We start from the raw sequence: 24,348 nt of genomic DNA on the forward strand, positions 1-24,348 counted from the left end.
TTAAAATAGGTATCCATCCCAAATGTTGACAGCCTAGTTAAATAAACACCCCACATAAACAAAACCTAAGTTTAAGGAGGAAAAATGAAATATGAGCATTACCCTTGGGGGTGCACACATAGGTCAGAAAACACATGACGATAAATGGGCTCCTATTGATTGTTTTTATGACTTTTAAGAAGTGAGCATGAAAATAAAATCTTTATTTTCAGTTATTACCCACCAATAAGAGAAAGTTAGGTTCACAGTTTTAGCTCTTGACACAAAGTGAACTAGGAGGCAAATTTACATCCATCAGATACAACTAATGGACCAACTTTTAAAATCCAGGCTATCTTGAAAGCTTGCAACATACCAGATATTGCTGTGTATTCTCTAGTGACAGAATGCCAGCAATGGCTGGCAATGAGTAGAACTTGTGATGGGTTTTTAATAGCAGTGTTTTTTTATATGTTGCTAGAAATCAGGAGGTTTATAACACATTCATGTCCAGAAATGAGTTAAGATACTTCAAAGTCTAAACACACTTATGTATGAGTGTGTTTAGGAGTGTGTATGTTGCAATCTCAAGAGGGGTAATAGTCCATATGGACTAAATTAATACTTGCCTCTGGGTAGCAGGTATGTTTGTAAATATAAAATTATGTTAAACATTAGCACCAGTGCAGAACATGCTCAGCATCATAAGATCCAAAACACCAGCACAAGTTTATCCATCATTAAAAAAAAACAATTACCTCCTTCCTAATATGTCAAACTAGTAGGTAACTAGGTTAATAAATCTAATCCCAATGAACAACTCTTGTACTGTACAATTTCTCATTTAGAAGTATAGGGGAGAACTAATCAGCTAAACAGACATTTTATGATTTAAAGTCTTAAATCATAAAGTATTTTAAAAATTGGACATTACCATACATAGATAGAAAATTACTAATAATAGTGACAAAAAGATCTTCAAAACTGTAAATAAAACCCCTTTCCTGTTTATCAATAAATGTTGCGGAACACTTAAAAAAAAAAGATCCTAGAAAGCCTGTTTATTGATTATTCTCTCCATGTATGTTTTAGTCAGTGGTGATGCTCTCGATCAAGAAATCCATTATTAACCTAATTTTCTAACGGAAGAAGAGGTAAAAGATACTTATCACCTTCTGTGGAATCTATCAACTTAAGACCAAAATGAATAGCAATATAGGAAATTCAGAAACAGTAAAATTTTTGGTTTGTATTTCATGGATGGTGCTGCTGTTCCAACCTTATAAAGTAAAGCTGTCTGCTTTCCAAATTCCAAAAATTAACATACCCCCCCTTACCATACTAACCAGTGCCCTTTGGTTTCTTTAGAACAAGGGTTGAAGGGTTGATTATGGATGTACAATTTTGATTTGGGACCTTTCACACATACAAATCATACTGAGCAGCCACTTACTTTACAGAGCAGTTTAAATATTACGCATTAGCCAAATTAACTTGTTCCACCCACCCTATTGGAGGAGGAAAAACCCAACACCCATAAAACTACTTCACTTGACAGTATATGTCTATCAACAATAAGTAGCTTAAACAACTTTCACCAGTAAGGTGTCTAGATTGGTTTTTAAAACGGGAAAGTGACATATTTTAAAAGTAAATGTAATTGAAATTGTGAATCAATTATAAATTGAACCTAATGAACCATGCAGGAGCAAGGGTTAATAAATCAATGTGCTTTGAATTTGTTCAAGTACTGATATTTCTGTATATAAAGATTTAGCATATATAACAGCTATCATGAGAAGTGAAAAAAGACCTTATCCCCAGAAATGAAAATATTAAAACTAAGTTAAAATACATAAAGTAGTTAGTATTCCACACAGCATAAAATTTGACAATCAAAGTTTACATGTCCCAGTTGACCATGTGTGAAAATGCAAAGCAGGTATTAAAACTGCTATTATGTCCAATATTTAAAACCAGTTTGTAATAGGGGGAACATCTAAATCCTTAATTAAAAAACACAAATGAAGTGAAAGCTTTAAACTGGTACACACTGTTCACACCTATATTTCAAGTTTGGAAATGCATATTTGCAAGCAGCAATACAAAAGTATTCATGAAGAATGCATAATCTCTGAAAATTATGAAAACATCCCCGCTACCAATACATTTCCTAAATACAAAACTGACTACCATATTGTTACTTCTGTGTAGCAGGAGAAGTTCATTTTCAAAACAGATAAAATTCAGTCTTTAGGTGTGAATGGTATGAATGACAGTCTTTTTTTTTTTTTTTTTTTTTTTAAATTTCTTAGTCGTTTGGGATCCTTAAGCATGCAAGCCTCAAAGAGGAGGGTCCACAAGGAACCAGGGTTGTCTTATGGCATCCAGTTAAGCCAGAGCTGGGAATGCCTCTGGGTCATCCACATCAGGAGCAGAAGCACTTGACTGAAAAAGAAACAGAAGCAAAATTAAAGATTTTCAAATCTTATTAATATATTTCCAGTGTCTACATTTAGACACAGAATTCTAAAAAAAACTTAGTTTTATTACAATAAGTAAAATATGTCAAAGCTTTTACTTCTGAAAGGCAAAATTATGGATCAGAATAGGACTACAGTGGGGGAGAGATTGGGATTGACATATATACACTACTATATATAAAATAGATAACTAATAAGGACCTACTGTATAGCACAGGAAACTCTACTCAATACTCTGTAATGACCTATATGGGAAAAGAATCTAAAAATGAGTGGATATATGTATATGTATAACTGATTCACTTTGCTGTACACCAGAAACACAACACTGTAAACCAACTATACGCCAATTAAAAAAAAATAATAATAATAGGACTACAAATATTTGCAATGAGCCTTGTCCTGAATTTCTATCAAGATCTCAGAAAACTCCCTAGTAACAGCACGGGTTATTTCTCTAATAAATCACACAAGTAGAGTCACACAAGGTATGTATATGGATTCTTACTTTGTTGTTCAGTATCCTTTTATTTTCCCCACTTGCTAAATAAGAATGGCATCAATGTGAAAGCAGGCTAAGAAACCAATTACAGTTATTTAAGCAGCACATTCTTGGCTATTTACAGTCAAAATACAAATTTTTACAAAACAAAAAAGTATTGAAAAGATCCATATACACAATGCCTTTAAAAAAGAACCCATGTCACAGAGAAAGAAATAAAAACAAAATATCACTACATTGTTATGGGTGACCATAAAATCTAGGATATTAAGTTACTACTATAATCAAACATTGGCAAACTCAATCAATCAAGCAGATGGGTCCCCCAATTTGCCTATCAGGTGTTGAGAATTCAGGAGGACATTATGGTTTCCTTGGTAGACCATAAGAGACAATAAACTAACCCAAGTTATCTCTAATACTTTAGTAATATCTAGTCATTAAAACCATGGACTTTGGCATCTGACAGATCATTTCAAACCTACCAATTACTAGGGCTTCTATCAAAATATTTCAGAAGAATTTGTTTTTTGTCACACTTAGTGCAAGGCAATGGAGATTACAGAAAATAGGACACAAATGAATCCCAACTTACAGAACAGCTCTCATGAACAAAAAACAATCAGTCAATGCCACAAAATTATACAAAGGACACAAAGGTTTTATTAAGCTGAGCTCTAAAAAGCAGTGAAGATTTGTCAAGGCAAAGTAAGTATTTGGCATTTCAGGCAGACCTTACCAAAGGCCAAGAATTACCTTGGTTCCCTTCACCTGAATTTCATCTTCTGTAAAATGGTGGGGTTTTTGTTTGTTTGTTTTTTTAGCACAGTACCATGAGTGGCACCAGATAAGTACTCGATGAAGGATGGTAAACTTAACTACTGGCAGCACTATTCAGTCATGTAAGTGCTTTAAACAAGAAATATAACCTAGGGCTTCCCTTGTGGCGCAGTGGTTGAGAATCTGCCTGCCAATGCAGGGGACACGGGTTCGAACCCTGGTCTGGAAGATCCCACATGCCGCGGAGCAGCTGGGCCCGTAGCCACAACTACTGAGCCTGAGCGTCTGGAGCCTGTGCTCCGCAACAAGAGAGGCCACGACAGTGAGAGGCCCGTGCACCGCGATGAAGAGTGGCCCCCGCTCACCGCAACTAGAGAAAGCCCTCGCACAGAAACGAAGACCCAACACAGCCAAAAATAAATAAATAAATTTATATATATATAAAAAATATATAACCTAAAATGCAGTTTCTTAAAGGCATGCATGTCAACCTTTTCTTCTTCGACTTATGTCCCCAAAAGGACCTAGGGCAGTGATTTGTGGAAAGAGGTCCTCGAATTACTTAAAAGGGTAAAAGAAGCCTTAAAATTACCTTGTCAGTCCTGATGCCACGGTTTGGACGTCCACCACGCCCACGGCCACCTCGTCCTCCCCTGCCACCACGTCCTGGGCGGCCAAGGTCTCCAAAATTGATCTCCAGCTGAGATGTTATATCATTTGCTGGCTTCCGGAAATGGTGATCCATAACCGAGTCTTCAGCATGAGCCTAAAAATTTAAGTGAAAGCCACTGGGTGATTAATAGGAAAGTAATGTTGCACACTTCTAAATAATGAGTTTTCTCCTAAAAAGACCAAAAATCCAACCTGCACTTTGTGTGAAAAAATATAGTAACACCTCTACAGGTAATAAGTAAGCTTTGGGATCAGCTACAGTAATCTAGGAGGAATAACTCCTTTCACATTTCTCTATTTCATATTCCCTTAACTTTAAATTATAGATGATATTAGCAAGTCTTGATTAGAGATATAATCACAACTATTCAAGTGGCTGGGCCCCATCTCAAACCTATTGAATCATCATCTTTAGCAGTGAAGTATGAATAAGTACATTTAAAATATGCCCTGCAGATTAGCATTCCAATGTGAACCTCTGAGGAAGACTTGGATAGATGGTATATATTTCTATTAGAGATATTACTGAATATATAAGTTTTAAAGAGAACTTTTGCTCTATACTCTTCCAACTATGACTTGGGAAAGAAATTATATATAAACTTCTCAAAATGCTTTTCTGTTCATATTTAACTATGTGTTCTTCCATATAAATTGGAGAACTACAAATTCAAGTGAAACACAACATTACGTAAGAAAGGAACCTTGAAAAGCTGTGCACAAATAAAACCATGCCTTAAATTTACCACAGGAACCTTCTTAAAAATGAAGTCATATTTGTGAAACCCAGATCCTAAGCTACATAATGGACTCTGCAAAAAAAGGCCAGAGAATTTTACACTGCTTTATGTCTGATCTCTTTTGTATCCTTGGGGTGAATGGGTTTTAATCTTCTAGTTAGAAACTTCTTATACTAATTTGAAGTATGTTTTAATTTTTCTAAATACATGTATAATCCTCTTTTCTGAAGGGATATTTCACTCTTTCTAAATGGCTTATAATATTACAACTGTTAATAATTACCTTTTAAAGTACAAATAAAATTTGTATTTGTACACAGATTTTCATTCCTTTAATCATCGAATATCCAAATTAAATGTCATCACTTTATGTCTTCCTTTAGGTTAAATTTAAAGGCAATAGAAGATTCTTTTTAAAATATTAATTATAAAGGAGCATAAAACACAAATGCAAACCCACAAAATCACTAGCAAATTAAAGTCAATGAGATATACTAAGTCTCTGATTTTAAACGTTAGCTATTGCAAAGCAATGATATCAATTTATCAATTAAAAGCATTTATAGATTTCCAGAGCACAGAAGCAAAAAAACTTAAGTTGATATACTACTGAAAACATCTTGAAGGTTTTACTATAATAATAAAGAGGAAGTCTGGATGTTCAGGTTACATCCCCAACCTTCAAGTTAACTAGTAGGATAAATTTCCAAAGTTTTTTTTTCTAGAGCACTGTATGACAATGAGGAAATAAGAGCTCTGGTCTCAGCTGTCAATAATTCAGTTCTCCATTTCTCAGTTTCTTTCTTTCCCTAACTACTTCATATTTGCTGTGAAGATGAAGGTAAGTAAAAGAGAAAGAGTACTTAAAGCATTGTATACAACAAACTTGAAGACCTATCATACCGATCTTCCTCAAATTACAATGGTGTTGCATCCTGATAAAGCCTGAATATCTTTAAGTCCAAAATACATTTAATACACCTAACTTACCAAACATCATGGCTTGGCCTACCCTACCTTAAATGTGCTCAGGACATTTACATTAGCCTACAGTTGAGCAAAATCATCTAACACAAAACCACAAAGCCTATTTTATAATAAACTGTTAAATATCTCACATAATTTATTAAATGCAGTATTGAAAGTGAAAAACAGAATGGTTTTTAGTCTATCAGTTGTTTACCCTCATGATCAGGAGGCTGACTGGGAACTGCAGCTCGCTGCCGCTGCCCAGCATCACAAAAGAGTAGCGAGTACTGCATATTCAGCCTGGGAGATCAAAATTCAAAACCTGAAGTATGGTTTCTACTATATGTGTATTGTTTTCACACCATTTTAAAATCAAAAAACCAAAAAGTTCTAAGTTGGGGTCAATCTGTATTCAAATGATGAGGCCATATGCCAGTAAGGCTGGATTTCATGTACACACATCACAAAGGCAGCATAACTATAAGGGTCCAAACATATAAAAGTGGCTTGATAATGAAAATGTCCTGATTTCAAGGTTATTCATCACTAATTTCACATTTTATAATTTTCTAAAATTTCTAATTATATACATCACCTTGTGTAATAGTTATTTCTTAAAAGCTCAATATAAAATAATACTTAAAGCTGTGACACCTAACCTGATGTCTAAAAAATGCATGAAAAGGCTTCAGGGTATTAATGATAATAATGATACAATATATCAAAACATTTTATATCTATGTGTCCTATTCTGGAGAAAAGTTCCGTCGGGACCCCAAAAAGGTCATGAATAATTGTCTCAAAGGTGCCAAAGTAAATCTCTTTCACATTAACCTAAACAGTTTAATAATTAGTTCAAATGAACAATCTCCCCAAAGTGAACTTTCATGGTTCTTTAAATAAAGAATTCTGTTTTACACAGATACACAAAACAACTTTGTCTGCAAGAACTACAAAAAAATAACCAAAAGCATTCTAATGAAGATGTTTTTTCTTCCCTACAGAAACTGACACTTAAGATAATATCCTCATTTATACTACCTTCATGAAGTTAATGTTTAAAAAATCATCTCCAAACCTCTATTTTATTTAAAAATATTTCCAAGTTTGTTTCACAGCTATTTTCTTGTTTAGAAATTTAAAATGTGGATTTTTTTGAATCTTTTTATTACAGGTTGCCTTCGTAACATTTCAATTTAACTTTGTGACTAAAATCTCATACTTACACAAACCCTAAAAGGATACAGCAGTGGGATTTTCCTCTAAGAATGTGCCCCAAGGCTTAAATAGAAGCTACCAAACCAAAAGTCACACACGTTTTTCTCAAATATTTTCATTAGTTTCCTTGTTTCCTAAGGAAAGGAAACTCATAAATTAATTCTCTGGTCTTTACAAGACATCACTCCTCAGTAAAGAAGGATAATACCATTTACTAAAGATTCCTGGATATTATATATGGCATACGCAGACAGTTTCCCACATAAAAATGCCAACCGCCTAACCTAATACAAGTCTTAATGACTCCCAGTTAGGTAAGATTTTAAAAAATATTACACAAATTTGAAAGAATAATTTCTTAGACTATATGATAACGCAGTTTATTTTCCTCTTGGGGCAATTTATCTGCCTCAAATAATCCTATGTAAAACTTTTCTTTTTTATAAACAGATTACCCACGTGAAATTTTAACACAAAAATTGTAAATGCAATTCAAGACATCTGAACGTTTTCAAACACGACAAAACTTCATTTTACCTCTTCACTCTTTGACTTATGAAGAACAAATCCCTTCTTCCACTGCCCATCAGCACCTTCATTTGGTTTTCGGATATTAAATTCTACTTTTGCCCGGTCCTTATTTTGAATAGCCTTCCACTCATCCAAAGTCATTTCTTTTGGGCCTTCTTCCTTTACTTCTTCAACTTCATTCTCCCTGTGTGAAAACGTTTAAGTTTTACACGTGGTAAGGGGGCTTATAAAATCATATAACTTACAATTGTAAGTAAGGAAGTTAATCTTGGCTGGTTGGTAGTCTTCTAGATTACCCAAGGACAGGAGAATCACAGTTTTCTTTGTAACCCAGTGGCTAACATGTGACTTGGCAGAGACCAGGAATCCAATGTTTGTTGAATTAGTGAAAGCGTGGATAACTAAGGAACATACAATTCATCTTCATAAACTCTTAAATGATCATCTATCAGTAACACAATCTTGAATTGGCTATATCAAACCTAGAACACATTTTTTAAAACCATACTACTGTTTTTAAAACTTACACTATGTGATTAAAATCGTTGACCTAACTTCTCCTAAAACACATTTTTTAATTTCCATAATTTTCCACAATACATAATTTATAACATATATGAAGGTAATCATCTAGGACATCCATAAGCAACCAAGTTTCATATTCTAGAATATAAAAGAACTGTTCCCCTATCCTTTATTTAACACTTAAGGCAAATCTTTAATTTCTAAAAATCCTAACTTTATATACTCCAACTTTCAAACCAATCGGTATATGAAAAGGAGACTACAGTTTCACTAGTGATGGAACTTTCTACAAAATACTGGTTTCAACGCTTAACACCAAATTAGTTATTTCTAAATATAATTCTCAGGCTATAACTATTACATATTATCCCTTTCCCTTTTTACAGAAACAAAGCATAGGTCTAGGAATCCACTATTTAATCTCAATTTCCAATTGTCACCAAACAAGTTGTTTGCTATTTTGGGAGCACTGCTTCTTTCCAAAGATAGCAGGTGATTCAGTTAGCCTTGCTCAAATATCTCCTGTCTGTGCTACTCTCTACTGTTTGACAAATCCCATCTTAAAACTTCCCAGACCAAGCTTACACTGAATTGATGAGATCTAGATTGTAAAGTCCAACCCTGTCAGTTTACAGATCAGAAAACTAAAGACTGAAAAAAGGTCCTAGCTATGCCTAAGCTGTAACACAGCCAAGAAAAGAACTCAGCATACCTTTATCATATCATGAAACCATGACAACTACCTTCAAGGGTTGTTATAAGGATATCAAATGAGACAAAACAGAAGCTCTAGAACTATACATAAGGGAGCTAATCAAATTCAGCCAAAGCTGTGTTTCTTAAATTTACACCTGCACATGCAAGACATAATACTATGTTCAGACTCTCCCCTATTCTGGAGTAAGACTAGAGGCTGCTCTAATGTCATCATCATGGTCTTTAGACCCAATACCCCCAATTTTAGTCCTGGGAACTGAGCTAAGGATTTGCTTCCAATACCCTATCAATAACATCCTTTCCTTCTGGTAAACAGTTATAATCTTGTCAGATTACTCTTAAAGTGAGTTAAACATGAACTCTTCATTAAGGGAACAACATTTATGTTGAGCTTTGTAAAGTACTTAATGTTACATAAGGTTCATCTATCTCACCTATCACAATTTCATTGTTTACCACACAAAATTAAGACTCCATAGTTTCGTATAAATGAATTTATATTACCAAGTTCAACACATCACTTAACACCATGTATTTTTATCTACTCTCTCCAACAGTAAATTCATTATTATTCCTTATTCAAACAAATCCACAAAATATGATTTTCCAATCATTAATAATGGTTCACTGTAAGAACAATTCTTTCTGGAGAAAAAGAAAAGTTTAGAAAAGCATTGCCTCCCTAAATGATTTGAATATGCCCTGGTTAAGAATTACTGACCTAAATAATCTGTAATGCAAGACTTTAAACCACATACTGAAAGAAATGCCTAGCATATAACTTCTGCTTGTATTGATGGAAACCAGAGGAAGGCATTAAATTATTTCTACTAGCATAACTTGAGTCTTTAAAACTCTCCCACACCCTTGAACAAAAAATTTCAAAACTGTCTTCTAGTGAACTGATAACATATTCTGGTGCTTGCTCTCCTCACACATTTTAAAACAAGCCAATAATGCTATGTTCCAAATTCTATGTTGATGGAAAAAAAAAACTTCAAGGAGATGGAGGAACTAATTTTAAAATGGTCATGTTTTCTCGTTTTAAACTGTATTAGAATAAAATCTGTACAGTTACATAGAGTCCAAAGTACTTTGAACTATGAGTTCCAAATATTTCTCAGGTTAAAACGGCTATTTTTGTGCTTAGGGTTAACAGGATTTACTGAAATACATATCTTTCGTATCTTTTTAAGATAACAATGGTAACTTCAAATAGAAATAACCATTTCTATTTGTCAAACCTTTAGAGACTAACATATACATTTGTAAAGCACTCCTCTAAATACTGTTTGAGGGAATGGAGTACAATAAAGTCTCTCCTGTTAAAAAGCAAATAAATAACAGCATTAAGCCTATAGGTTGTTTTCTTGTTAAACCCCAAACATTTCAACACTCGAGCATTACTGCTACCGTACACACAAATCGCTTACTTATTTTCAGTGTCCGCAACTGGATGTTCTTCACCTTCAGGTGTTTCCTCAGTCACATTTGATTGCTCCAAGTCACTGCAATTATAAGATATTGGTTTCTGAATGTATTTGGGGGACTCTCTAAGGAAAGAAAGAAAAAAAAAGGCATCTAGGTCCATTTACATGTAGCTGAAAGTCTTCACAGAAATATTTTAAAATTCTCACATTCCCAATGTCTTTTCCTACTAAATTTACTCCCCAGTAGACCACTAAGAGAAAATAATTTAAAAATGTATACTGATCCAAGTTATAGCTCAAGTACATTACTCAAAAAGTAGTATGACAGCAGTTAGTTCTAAAATAAAGCCTTACTGGCTTTTCAAATTTTTGTCATCACCAAAGGGGTCAATAACTAGAATGAGAACTAGTAAATAAGAAACATACAATAACATAATGCCCAAATAACCTCAAAATAGGATTTCAATAAAAGCTATGTATCCATATGAAAAGAAAAATTAATACCACATATTTTTGAAACGTAGAAAAACTGGTCATTTGATACATTATAACCCAAACATATCCAAAAAAGCATTCATTATCTTATAAGGAAGTAGCTCTGAGATAAGAGCATCCATCCGTGTCCCAGGGACAAGTAAAAGTTTAATGGGCAAACCTCTAGTAAGGTATAAGATCAATTTTATTAGAAGTATTTATTTAAAAAAAACAGAATACCAACGTTAATTCATCTTTGACAGTTCCCCAGTTGTGAGATCCGCTACCTCCACGCTTGTCCTCATGCTTCAGGCCACTGTAATGTGAAAAAGAACTAACAAAACTGAGTTAACATAATACTCTTTAGTTCTAGAAATTCAAATTTTGTTTTATTAAAGAAGTAGCTTCAAATATAAAAGTATAATAAAAACCAATATAAGACTTACGATCTATCGCTTCCACTATGCCTATCAAATTCACGTTTGCCACGAGAATCAAAGCCATCTCCCCGGCCCATTCCTCGTCCACGACCTCCTCGACCTCTTCCAAGACCACCACGGCCTCGGATAGGCCGGTCAATAATCGGTCTATAACAAATAAAAAAATATTATATACTTCTAAGGTTTCTGGTAAAAGGAAGAAGGGAAATTCAAAGGCTCAAAAATGCAGGAACATATTTACTGGCTCATATCCCAAAGGAAATCAAAACTAAGAAACTCCCCAACATAAGAAAATTACTTTGACATTCTCTAAAACTTTACTACTAATGCATATACTTCTTCATTGTTACTCATTTCACATTATAATCGAGTAAAACTGCTATTCACCAATATACATAAAAATTAAAATAAACACATGTAACCTTCATAACTGAAGTGTTTCATTACAAGAAATCTAAGTTTGAATACTGAAAACTGTTACCAAAATGTCCTAAGAATAACAACACACACTTATATGTTTCGCTAGAAAAACTGATAAAATTAACTAGCCACACTGTTTCCTGGCAATTACGCTCAATTTATCTGTGTTAAGATGTGACTCTGTAAACTGACAAAACATGAAGAGATTAAGAAACAATCTTGCCTATCAACTGAAAATTCTCCTCCTTCACCCTTTTCTTCAAGTGGCTTTTCAAATCGTCTTTCACGAGGTGGTCGCCTTTCTGGTCTCCTATCAATTATCTTCCCTTCACCCTGAAGCTGTTGATCAGGTCTTCTTCCAACGCGTCTTATTCCTAAAATGATTTTAAAAAACCCACGTAAGCAAATTATTTTTTGCAACACAAAAAATTTAGGCCTAGACTGTTAAAAGAAAAAAAAAACAAACTACTCTCTAAGTCCACTAACTAGCACTTCCCACTGAAAAAGGCTAACGCTGGGCATCTCTAAAGTGTAACAAAGTACTTCAGAAAAATTCCTATTTAAATAAACTTGTTTCAAACTTCCATTCAGTTTGCCAAATAATTTTTTCCCCCAAAGCATTCTCTATAACTGACCTGGAAGTCATTTGGGTAGCCATTATTTCTCTCACTTTTCAAGATGCCAGTCTCTTAATTTAAAATTCTAAATTTAAAGAAATTTTAAGCAAATGATACATTTTGGTTTTACAGATACCAAAAATAACACCATTAGCCATTCATAAATAATAACCAAGCAAACCAACACAATCACCAGGTAAGGACCCTCAAAAAACCCCAGTGAAGACATTATTTTATTTTATATAATCTGGAGGGGGAAAAAAAGAACAACAGAGTAAAAAGACTGATGATTCTATAAAATTACAAAACTGAAAGGAAAACAAACGGCACTTAAGATTACATCTTTGATGGATAACAAGGTCTTACTGTAGAACACGGGGAACTACTGATATATTCACTATCCTGTGATAAACCATAATGGAAAAGAATATATTAGAAAAAAGAATGTATATATGTATAATCGATGAATCACTTCACTGTACAGCAGAAGTTGACACAACATTGTAAATCAACTATACTTCAATAAAAAATAAATTTTAAAAAATTTTCTCTATAGTTGAAAATAGCTATTTAACAGGAAAAAGGTACCATCTTCCTCTCCTGTTGCAGTCTACATACATATATATGTATACATATACATACATACCACACCTAACTTTTAAAACATACTGTTATGCAACCAACAGGAAATAGTCCACTTATTTTATTATTATGGAGATTTTTTTGGTTTGCCTTTGCAAGTATCTTCGTTTCCAAAGAATCTTTAAAAACCACATACACAAAAGGACCCCTTTTAAGCAAGACACAGAAATAGAAACTTGTGACACTAAGTGATGGCTGAAGCATTTACTGATTTCCCCCTTCATTCATTACTTTTTTCCTGTTAATGTCAGAGGCCAAAAAGGCAACCAATATGCGTTACTGGTAGCCTTAAAGATAGTAAGTAGATTGATAGTTAAATTCATGACTAATATTTTAGGTATGCTCTAATTCCCAAACCACAATTTCTGACAAAGTCAAAAAGCACCTGAGGAATTGTTTTCACAAGAAATTAAGTTGGTTCACTCTGGTTCTTTCTAAGAAAGTGTACCACCACCAGGATGCCCCCAATTGTTCAGCTGCTTGTAGCCAAAGTCAAACGGTAAATGTCAAACTCTTCAGTGAAATTTTAAGGTCCGTTCCACATACTCTCAGGACAGACCAGAAATCTTAGATCTTACACCAAGGCATTTAAAAAAAATTTCATCAGAGGTAGTGTATTAGGGTGGAGCTATGGAACCAGTCCTTATACTATCCAAGCCACACACCCAAATGAACAATGGCTTGCTTCCCCACCCCAATATCCAGTATCAGGCTTACAGAATCTAAAACACTTACAAATAAATCCACCCAATGACTGACATTTAAAAATGCAAGTGTCTCTTGATTTTCACTAGATTCCAGGCTTCTAACATTAAAAAAACAAATGAGTAGGTGGTGTCAATTCTCAAGTTCCTCAAATGGGCAAAAGACAAACTACAAAATTCGAAGAATATAAACATCAAACACACATCTAAGGCACGTCTAGGATTGTGCCAGGACCTCTATTCACAGGCTAGGAACACATGATCAGGTTAACAATCCATCCCACTACAAGAGGCAGGGACTTTGTTTACAGGTCTATCCTTCCCCAATGCCCAGAACTGACTAAGTAGTAAGGCCTCAAAACGATTTTTTTTCATTCAATATTTTTATAAGCTTGTGTTGTATGCAATTTAAGGTTAAGTGTGCTCTGAAATGCTGACCTAAGGAAAATGTTGATAGCTAATAATGGAAGTTTTCCCAAGGAAAGACTACTGAATGTTGAACTCGGTCCTGGCTATAAATTTATGAAATAAATTTTTAACTTTGTAATTTAAAATACTAAGTTCCCGGTAAGAGCTTATTTCAAAAATGGGCTTTATGATCAAAACATATGAGGGGTTTAAACCATGCTTTATGTTTCGAACATTCAAAATGGGTGAACACACTTCAGATTCCATTTTTTCATGTACTTTCTTTGGATTAGTGTGATGCAGGAGGTAAACTTGAGCAGTTTAAATAATACACAAGCCAGTGTTCCTTAACATAGAAATTAGATTTATTATTGTGCTACAGATTGCTATAAAACTTAGCTGAATGAATATTTAGCCTAAACGATGTATATACATGCTTTCTAATACTCCAACTTGTGCTTCCCTCCCCAACCTGTAATTTTAATGCAACTGTTTTATTTACCAGCTAGGTTCTTCACCCCAAGCCTCACAAACCTCTCTCTGTATTTTCTAAAAGTTCTAAACCAAAACCTAACACAATTGTTTTGATTTTTTTAATTTAAAATAGTTGAATGTTATCAAATTCGACTAAAGCTAATGAGAACTCCTTTCGGAAGCACGTGGCAAAATTTCAATTTTCAACACATAAAGGAAACCTTTAAGCTTCAAAGCTTAAATCCTACACCTACTTACTACGGATCGTGTACACTTTTTCTAATCCCCCACTGTTTTGTTTTTTCATCCATCACAAAAGACAAACCAGTAACGAGTGAGAGTGCAAAAACCAAGTTCAAGACAATCCTGCGAAGTTTACAGTGACCTGGAAGCAACTACTACCCGCCAATGAAATCCTGACCATGCTTCACGCACATGGGGAGAAAAAGCTGCACTCCAAAAGGCTCTGCGGCGGCTAACGCTGTGACAGCCTCGACACTCTTTGCACCACGAGGCCCAGGCCAGGCCACGCCACATGAAACACTGCATGCGGGGGGTCCGGCCGGGGAAAAAGATCGTGACCCGAGGACAAGCTTCAGGATTTCCTGCCATCACCAATCTTCATTCAGAATTCCCGCTTCTGCTCAATCCAAGGTGGCCAAATTTCTCTCCCTCCCAACAGCTTGACGCACTCCAGCAAGTTATTAAGTTTGCAATAGTTGTGCGGGCGAGGGGGTAACGATAAAGCACAGGGAGCACGTAAAAGGGCACCTTACTCCACAACATCCGATAGGCTCGAACGTAGGGGGGGGGGGCGTAGGTGGAAACTCCGACCCCCAGCCTTTCTCGGGGGTACCCCACGCCACCCTGGGACAAGACGGCAGGGCAGGAACCTAAAAGACACAACCGCACCTCAGAGCGGCGGACTGAGAGAGAGCTCTGAGCAGGAAGAAGCCGCGGAGGCCCCACCATCCCGTTAACAACATAACGCTCCGAGAAGGAGCTCCCTTCCCCGAACCTCGGCCCATGCGCTCGCCCGCCAAGGAATCCGGCGGGAAGACAACAGCCTCCCAGGATCCCGACCACGCTCCTCCGCTCAGAACCTGAGGCGGGAAGGGGTGGCTCCAGGATCCTTGCAGGTGGCGGTTTGAACTTGGGGCTACCACGCTCCCAGCACCTTCGCAGAACCTGGCTTTTGTCAGGCGGGGGAAACGCGGGGAAATCGGCGACCAAGTCCCCCGCGGACCCTCGGAGCCTCAGAAGCCAGTGGTAGCCACCAGTACCCTCGTTCATTCCCTCCATCCCGGGTCTCCCCCACCTTCCAACACAGCTTTACCTTCTTTCTTAAGCGCCACGGGCGGCTGCGTCTCCTCCTTCTTGTCAACCACGCCGACGTTGGGGGGCAGCGGGTTCTTGCGCTCTTTCTGGGACTCTTTACGCAGCTGTTTGCCCGCCGCGTTGGAGTTTGTCTGGGCTGCGGCCTGAGCTGCGCTCTTGGCCCCAGGGCCCCCAACGCCGCCCCCGCCGGCTTCTTTTTTCTTGTTCTCTGCTGCCTTCAACACCTCGAAGGGGTCCGATTCGTCGTCAAATAACTGGTCGAATCGGTTGGTGACCACACAGCCGAAGCCTTCCTGTAAGTGCCCAGGCATGATGGTGGCTCGGCGGCGCGTTCCTCTACGGATTGCAGCGGGCCGCGCCGAGCCAAGAGCGCCTGCTTCAGCTCTTCCCACAAGATGGCCGGGCCGAGAGAGGGGGGCCGTCTTCTCTTCCGGCGCCAGGCACACATCCGGGAGCGGCCAGCGCCGCGCGGCACCATGGGGTGTGTAGGCCGCAGTCGCCTCTCCCGAGGCGGCTCCCAGCGTTAGGACTACAATTCCCAGAACACACGGCGCGACAACTCTTCGCGCGCGCCTCAGAGGCGGGACCTCACCGAGGGAGTGGAGCAGCAAGCTGAGGGAGGAGAAGAGCGGTGGTGGGCGGAGTCCTGCCACCTGCTCTCGCCACCCTTAAATTCTCCGGGTCTCGAGCTGCGCTGAAAACAGGAAAACGTGACGGCGTGTTTTGCTCGGGAAAGTTCTGAGCCTTCGGTTTTACGTCCCGCCTCCGGCCCAGGGCTAACTTTCTCCACCTGTCCGGGAGGTCAAGGTGACTACCAGTCTTACAAGTGGAGACTCACAAACTTCCAGGGCTGGCGGGTTGCTGAGGTGCCGCACTTGCCTCACGAGCGCAGGACCCGCTCTGTGTCAAGTCCCTAGCTGATCAGTTGCTGGAGTCGCCCTCCTGCAGCTCCAATAATGAATTGAGGCTCTTCTGTTTAATGTGAGGCGGAATACGCTTCCTCTCGCGGGAACTGAACTCGAGCAGCAGAATCAACCCAAAAGACAAGTTGAACTATCGTATGTGAGTGTTGCGCTCTTTTCTTGTGTGAGGAATGCCGTGTTGCCACTAGTGCTTTAATTGAAGTAAACTCCTGACACTGCAACACTAGCCAGACGCTGGGCAAGCCTCGAAAAGGCACTGTTTGTAGAAACACTTTCTAGAGTCAATCCAATTGTCCTTTAGTGTCCGGCAAGCCAAGGATTGGGTGTCAGTAAAAAGTGCTCAAGAAATAACGTTTTAGAGCATCTGAATGTGTGGGGTGCTGAGAGGTGCAGTGAGGGGAGGAAAATAATATCAGCAAATTAACTGTCATTACTAAAAGCATTGATATTAGTTGAGAATATTAAAGTCCATTAATAGAGTGTCAATGCGTATTCAGGCATATTTGGTAACGCTGTAAGTGTAAATGTGTTATCATAATTTTAAAACCTTTTTCCGTTAACACAAGCTATAGAAAAAAAAAATGCATCTCTATGTTCCAGGTGCTATGAATAACCTTAATGTCGACAACAACTTGTTAGGTAAGTGGTTGTCCCATTTCACAGATGAAACCATTTCAGAGGTGAAATGACTTACCACATTCACATCTCTGTAAGTGCTAGTGCCAGGAGTTAACCCAGTCTTCTGACTCCACTCTGAGACTCTTGACATCAACTCTTTAATCCAGACTCTGACTTCTGATAGAAGTCAGTCAATATAAGTTAATTTACAGTATTTAATGAGATTTAAATATTGTTGCATGTCAGGCAGGGTATGTCACATGGCCAAATGTAATCTTATCGATGTCTGAGCAGAATTTAAATCAATTCCTTAACAGGGAAAATCAAAGAGTCGTGTTACAGGCATGTGGCAGCAAGCCTAGTGGTTTTCTTATTTCTAAGTCCAGCCCCCATTTCTCAAAGTCACCTATTTCTCTGTCGCCTCAGTCCCTGCCACACACACTCCCATCTCACACAGGGACCCCACCTCCTTCCACGAGCTCTGGCTCCTACCAAGACAAAGGACAAGGAGTGTTTGACTGTACTCTTCATGCCCCTTTGAAAATAGCTCAAGTGCCATTTGGAAGATCTCCCTGCTTTAACAAACTCTTTCTCTTTACCAAGGGCTGTTAATATCTGCATCTTTGAGACATCTGCTACACCTCCTCCTCTTACCCCTTTGTGACCACTGCCACAGCAATGTCAGGAGCTCAAACCTGATATTTTATTAGGTACTTGGTGTACTTTACATGTGTGATCTCATTTAAGCCTCAAGCCAACTCTATGAGAAGGGTATTATTATTGCCTTTTCAAAGGGAGGAAAATGAAGCACAAAGGGACTAAGTAACTTACCCACTCCTACCACAGTCCGGGGGGTGGGGCAGGCCTGTCCTTAGTTGTTTTTCATCCTATGTACAGGTCTCTGATTTCCTCAGACAGATCTTTATGACCACCAAGCATTCTTACAACAAGAATACTTAAAGATATGCTACACGTAGGGAAATTGTATGGCTATGAATTTTTGAGTTTCAGTCATGCTCCTCAGGGGCTTTATCTATTAATAGAACATAAAAATATGAATAAACGTTTGGGGAAAATGGGAAAAATTTGTAAGCACTTTCAACTTCCTTCTCTCCCTTTTGTCTCTTCTGGAATTTTGGTTAATCCAGGAACGTTTTAAAGCCCATTTTTAAAGTATACAAATAAAGCTCCAAATGCTAATTCTTTTACATCTCACAATCAATTTTATTTTATATGTAATTATTTTTGCAAATGTTTCCTTTCTTCTGAGAAGTTAAAATAGTCTTTAAAAGTATTTAAAAGTTCCTGCTACTCTCAATAGAAAAAATATTGGCCAAATAAACCTCTAGAGAGAAGGAAAAGGAGACTTCTTGCAGACTGTTATTCAAATGAATGGCAGGAGTTGTAAGGTGACAAAGTATAAGATATCACTGATTAGAAATGTAGCCTAAAATATCAGCTCTCTGTAGCGATGCTTGAATCACATATTGTTCTCTGAAAAATACTTGTGCAACTTCACAGCCTTATCTATAGCAAGCTCTCTAGAGTTTTCTAGCAGTAAATGCTGAAAACTATCCAAATACCTTGATTAAATATCCAATATAGTTGCCTAATGTTAATGCAACTGAGAAATGGAATATTATACCTCCTTCCGGCCCTCACTTGTTTTTAGGATGCTAATAGTCAGTTATCAACCACATTACAACTTGTTTTTTACCCATTTCTAAATAATCTCAAGCCTCTGTTACTAACTGTTGCTATATTATAATAATAATTACTAACAAGGACTACAGTTTGAGCATTTGCTATGCACTTGACACTGTGCTGAATACCTTGCATGAGTCATTTCCTTTAATTCTCAGAACAGCATTATGGAGTAAATAATATTACTCTACTCCCCTTTTACACATGGGGAAACTGTGGTTAAGTGCCTCTCCCAAATTCACATTGCGTAGAAGAGTCCAGACAGTCTGATCTCACAGCCTGTTATACCTGTGAGTGGCATGATAGAGAGAACAAAGTCTTGCATGGCTACCACCTGTAGCAAAAGAAAACTATCATTCTATTATAACACTTTGGGGACACTGGATACAGGTATCATATAAATGTAAATAAGAGAATCTGATTTTCAGTGTACTCTATATAATACATTTTTAAAACAAAAGCAATAAAGGTGGCTCTTATGAAGAAAAGGGCAAATCCGCCACGTCTGAGTATGGAATGCTAAATATAATATTGCAAGTCTGGGCTCTTGCTAAAGTTAGGATATCAAAGCTAAAAATAGAAATATTACACTCTCTATTTTGTCACCTCAAACTTTCTTTGAAGGTTGATACTCTTGATTTTAAGCTTCCCTTCCTTTTTTCCCCTACATTGTACTCTTAAAAAAAAAAAAACAGCACAGCTTTATTGAAACATAATTCACACACCATAGAATTCACCCATCTAAAGAGTACTATTCAAAAGTTTTTAGGATATTCACAGAGTTGTGCAGCTATTACCATTATCTAATTTTAGAACATTTTTATCACCCCCAAAAGAAACCCATACTCATTAACTGTCACTCCCCCATCCCCTCCACCCCCAGCCCTGGGCAACCACTAATCTACTTTCTGTCTCATAGATTTGCTTATTCTGGACATTTCATAGAAATGGATTCATGTGGTCTTTTGTGACTGGCTTCTTTTCACTGAGCATAATATTTTCTAACTTCATCCACGTTGTTGCATGTATCAGTACTTCATTCCTTTTTGTGAATAAATAATATTCCATTGTATAGATGGACTGCATTTTATACATTCACCGGTTGATAGACATCTGGGTTACTTCTGCTTTTTGGCTATTATGAATAATGCTGTTATGAATATTTGTTTGCAGAACTTGTATGGACATATGCTTTCATTTCTTTTGGATATATATCTAGGAATGGAATTGCTAGGTCATATGGTAACTCTGTTTAACATTTTTAGGAGCCAGACTGTTTTCCAAAGAGTGTACACCATTTTACAATCCCACTAACAATTATGAGGGTTCCAAATTCTCCATATCCTGTGTGTTTGTCTTTTGATTATAGCCATCCTAGTGGGTGTGAAGTGGTATCTCATTGTAGTTTTGATTTGTATTTCCCTAATGGCTAATGATGTTGAGCATCTTTAACATGCTTATTGGCCACTTGTATATCTTCTTTGGAGAATGTCTATTTAGATCTTTGCTATTTTCTAACTAGTATATTTATTTTTTAATTATTGAGTTATAAGAATTCTTCATATATTCTAGATCAAGGGCCTTATCAGTTATATGACTTACATATTTTGTCCCAATTCTGTGGGCTGACTTTTCACTTTCTTGGTGGTATCCTTTGCAGCATAAAACCTTTTTAATTTGATGTGGTCTTTTGTGATGAAGTCCAATTTATCTGTTTTTCTTTGGTCACTTGTGCTTTTGTTGTCATATCTAACAAGCCTTTGCCTAACCCAAAATCACAAAGATTTACTCCTGTGTTTTCTTCTAAAAGTTTTATAGATTTTTAAAATAGTATTGGCTCTTACATTTAGGCCTATAATCCGTTTAAAACTAATTTTTTTGTTCGATGTATTCCCCTTCCTTTTAATTTAAATTAATTTTGAATATGTCAAACCCAAAGAAAAATTTTAGAAGGGAAAAAAAGGTCGTTATTTTTCATCTTACTATTTTAAAAACATTTTATTTTGAACATTACAATAAATAACAAGTTTTTAGGTTTAAATACATCCAGTGAAGTTCCAAATGCATCTGTATAAACCCCTTTGAAAACAGAAAATATATTTCACACTTAATACTATTTATTCATTTTGATAATAAACATTTAATTCAACAACTATTTATTGAACATCCACCTGTGTGTCAAGCACTGCTCTGAGTCCTAAGGTTTCTGTGGTGAACAAAACAGGCAAGGCCCTGGTCTTCGTGGAGTTTACATGCTGATGGAAAGAAGCAAAGAATAAACAAGTAAATAAATATGTCACTGACATCATTTTCAGAGAGTGGTACATACTATGAGAGCATAATGTGAGGAAGGGACAACTGTTTTGGATTGTATGGTTAGAAAGCCCTCTGAGCTAAGGCCTGAACAATGAGAAGAAACCAGCCTTGCAAAGACTTTAAGAAAAAGCTGAGGAAACAGCAAGCAAGAGAACGTGAAGTAGGAAGGAGCTTGTGGATTCCAAGACAAAAAATAAAAGCAAAACCAACAATCTCTGAGTGTGTAGCCAGATGAGCATGAGGTTGGAGTGGTGAATTGGAAGACAGATCTTACAGTGAATACAAAGGTAATTTAGTCTGTATGTGCTTTCAAATTGCTTCTAATTTTCTCTGCCAAGAAGAATCCCTTGGGCTTCCCTGGTGGCGCAGTGGTTAAGAATCCGCCTGCCAATGCAGGGGACACGGGTTTGAACCCTGGTCCGGGAAGATCCCACATGCCGCGGAGCAACGAAGCCCATGCGCCACAACTACTGAGCCTGAGCTCTAGAGCCCGCGAGCCACAACTACTGAGCCCGCACGCCTAGAGCCCGTTCTCTGCAACAAGAGAAGCAGCCACAATGAGAAGCCTGCACACCGCAACGAAGAGTAGCCCCTGCTTGCCGCAACTAGAGAAAACATGCATGCAGCAACAAAGACCCAACGCAGCCAAAAATAAAAAAAAATAAAATAAATAAATTTAAAAAAAGAAGAAGAAACTAACATGGTAATAAAGCTTACAATATAAAATATTCTGGGGACTTCCCTGGTGGTCCAGTGGTAAAGAATCCACCTTACATTTCAGGGGACGTGGGTTCCATCCCTGGTCAGGGAACTAAGATCCCACATGCCATGGGGCAACTAAGCCCACGTGCCATAACTACTGAGCTCACGCGCCTCAACTAGAGAGGCTGCATGCCACAAACTACAGAGCCCACGTGCCACAACTACAGAGCCCACATGCCCTGGAGCCAGGGTGCTACAACTAGAGAAGAGAAAACCCACATGCCACAACTAGAGAGAAGCCCGTGCCACAACGAAAGATCTTGCATGCCTCAGCGAAGATCCCGCGTGCCGCAACTAAGACCTGATGCAGCCAAAAATAAATAAATAAATAATAAATCTTTAAAAAATATTCTGTAATCAAAATTCTCATTTGTTATTCTGAAAGAAGCCAGGTCAACACATTCTTGAAGTTTTAACCTGATACTTTAGGCATTGAGAGCACAAGGGCATTCTTACTGATCCAATAGGAGCTCAAACATTGCTTTTTTTCACTAAAAGTTCCCTCTCCATACTCTGACTGTTCTTGGCTTCTGTGAAGAAGGTTAGAGGTAACAGTACCAAACAAAGATTGTTGGCAGAAGGTTTCTTCATGGTGATATCATATTATTTACCAGGAGCTACCAAAAAACCGAAATAGTACATGTGCAGGTGGTATCCGTAAAATTGAAAAATCAGAAGAGTTAATTATAAGTGCAATGCTCAGACATAATAAGGACTGAATGAATAGGAGCCATTATCACAATAGCATAAACCAGTCTTCAGAGACACTATTCTTGATTGCTGACTGGAATCTCTTAGGTTTCTGCTGCTCCCAGAATAAACAAATGGTGAGGATAAAGGAGATGGATCCTTGTGGCTGACATTCACATGTGGAGATTATGTGTAGAAATTTTGGAGTAAATTGTGTGTGTGCAGAGATCTCAGGTTAGGCAGAGACACAGGAGTGAGGGCTACAAGGCCTTGCTGCCCACTATCACCACAGGGAGTTTCTTCCTCTAGTGCCAACTTTGTAGAGATTGGGTTTGAGTTTGTTAAGGGTATTCCTTTTAAATTTAAGCTGGGGCCTCTGCCTTCCTAGAAATTGCATACAAAATTTTGCATATTCCCAGAATAGACCTTGCTTTCATCAGATCTTTTGAAGGATTTAAGAGCAAATCTGTAGAAACAGAAAGCAGATTCGTAGTGGCAGCCTACCCCCATGGAGGGGCTTGGGGACGAATGGGCAGTGACTGCTAATGGGTGTGGAGTTTCTCTTAGGGGTGATTGAAATGTTCAAAAATTTGGGAGTTCCCTGGTGGTCTAGTGGTTAGGATTCAGCTCTTTCACTGCCATGGCCCAAGTTCAATCCCTGGTCATACAGCTGAGATCCCACAGGATACTCGGTGTGGCCAAAAAAAAAAAAAAAGTTCTAAAATTAGCTTGTGGTGATGGTTGTACCACTCTGAATATACTAGAAAACATTAAATTGTAAACTTTAAATGGGTGAATTGATGGTATGTGATGGTATCTCAGTAAAGTTTTTTGTTTTTTAATGAATAGCTAAGACATTCAAAAGACTAAGGACCACTGCTGTCTGGCATGAACCTCTGATTGTGTCTTATTTTATAATCCCAGAATACAATGATCATGCGTACTATGTGCCCGGCACTGTACTAGGTGTTTTACATGCTTATGTTATTATATAACAAACTTTGAGGTAGGATTGTTATCTACATTAAACATGAAACCAACAGATGGTAGAGACTAGATTTGAATTCAGTTGCATCCAGCTCCAAAAATTCATGTTCTTTCCATTATGCCACCTGTACTCCTCAAACTTTTCCAACTAAGTATGCATCATAGCTAGAAGGATATTACTTTTGAGGGCAATGTAGGATATTCTGCCCTTCCATTCTGTTCTAATCAGTCATCACACTCTAACAGTTCTTCATATTATCTCCCAAATATCTCTTCTTCTCCATC

At 37.5% G+C, this 24,348-nt stretch overlaps 1 protein-coding gene and 1 long non-coding RNA gene across 8 annotated transcripts in view; one reads left to right on the forward strand and one right to left on the reverse strand.

The window, feature by feature from the left end:
• Positions 1–1,208: 1,208 nt before the first annotated feature.
• On the reverse strand, positions 1,209–16,488 carry SERBP1 (SERPINE1 mRNA binding protein 1). Of its 4 annotated transcripts, none has more exons than XM_059924328.1 (8): positions 16,062–16,488; positions 12,104–12,254; positions 11,467–11,607; positions 11,265–11,354; positions 10,550–10,669; positions 7,881–8,058; positions 4,337–4,510; positions 1,209–2,427 (listed from the first exon to the last, which is right to left on the reverse strand). In XM_059924328.1, the coding sequence occupies exons 1-8, from the start codon at positions 16,372–16,374 to the stop codon at positions 2,371–2,373; spliced, it is 1,224 nt and encodes a 407-aa protein (XP_059780311.1). In that variant the 5' UTR covers positions 16,375–16,488; the 3' UTR covers positions 1,209–2,370. The 4 variants fall into 4 exon arrangements, with proteins under 4 accessions (XP_059780311.1, XP_059780306.1, XP_059780298.1 ...); XM_059924323.1 differs by having other exon boundaries at positions 10,550–10,624; positions 11,265–11,336; positions 16,062–16,486; XM_059924315.1 differs by having other exon boundaries at positions 11,265–11,336; positions 16,062–16,486.
• Positions 16,489–16,670: 182 nt separating this feature from the next.
• The window catches only part of LOC132366760 (uncharacterized), a 182,657-nt gene continuing 174,979 nt past the window's right edge, over positions 16,671–24,348 (forward strand). For 3 of the 4 annotated variants that reach the window (XR_009503503.1, XR_009503505.1, XR_009503506.1), the window contains exon 1: positions 16,671–17,125. This is a non-coding gene — a long non-coding RNA (uncharacterized LOC132366760). Of the gene's footprint in view, positions 17,126–17,586; positions 17,626–24,348 lie in introns of all 4 variants that reach the window. The other variant, XR_009503504.1, reaches the window with a different exon arrangement.

This window comes from Balaenoptera ricei, chromosome 1 (assembly GCF_028023285.1).
Source record: "Balaenoptera ricei isolate mBalRic1 chromosome 1, mBalRic1.hap2, whole genome shotgun sequence".
NCBI lineage: Eukaryota > Metazoa > Chordata > Mammalia > Artiodactyla > Balaenopteridae > Balaenoptera > Balaenoptera ricei.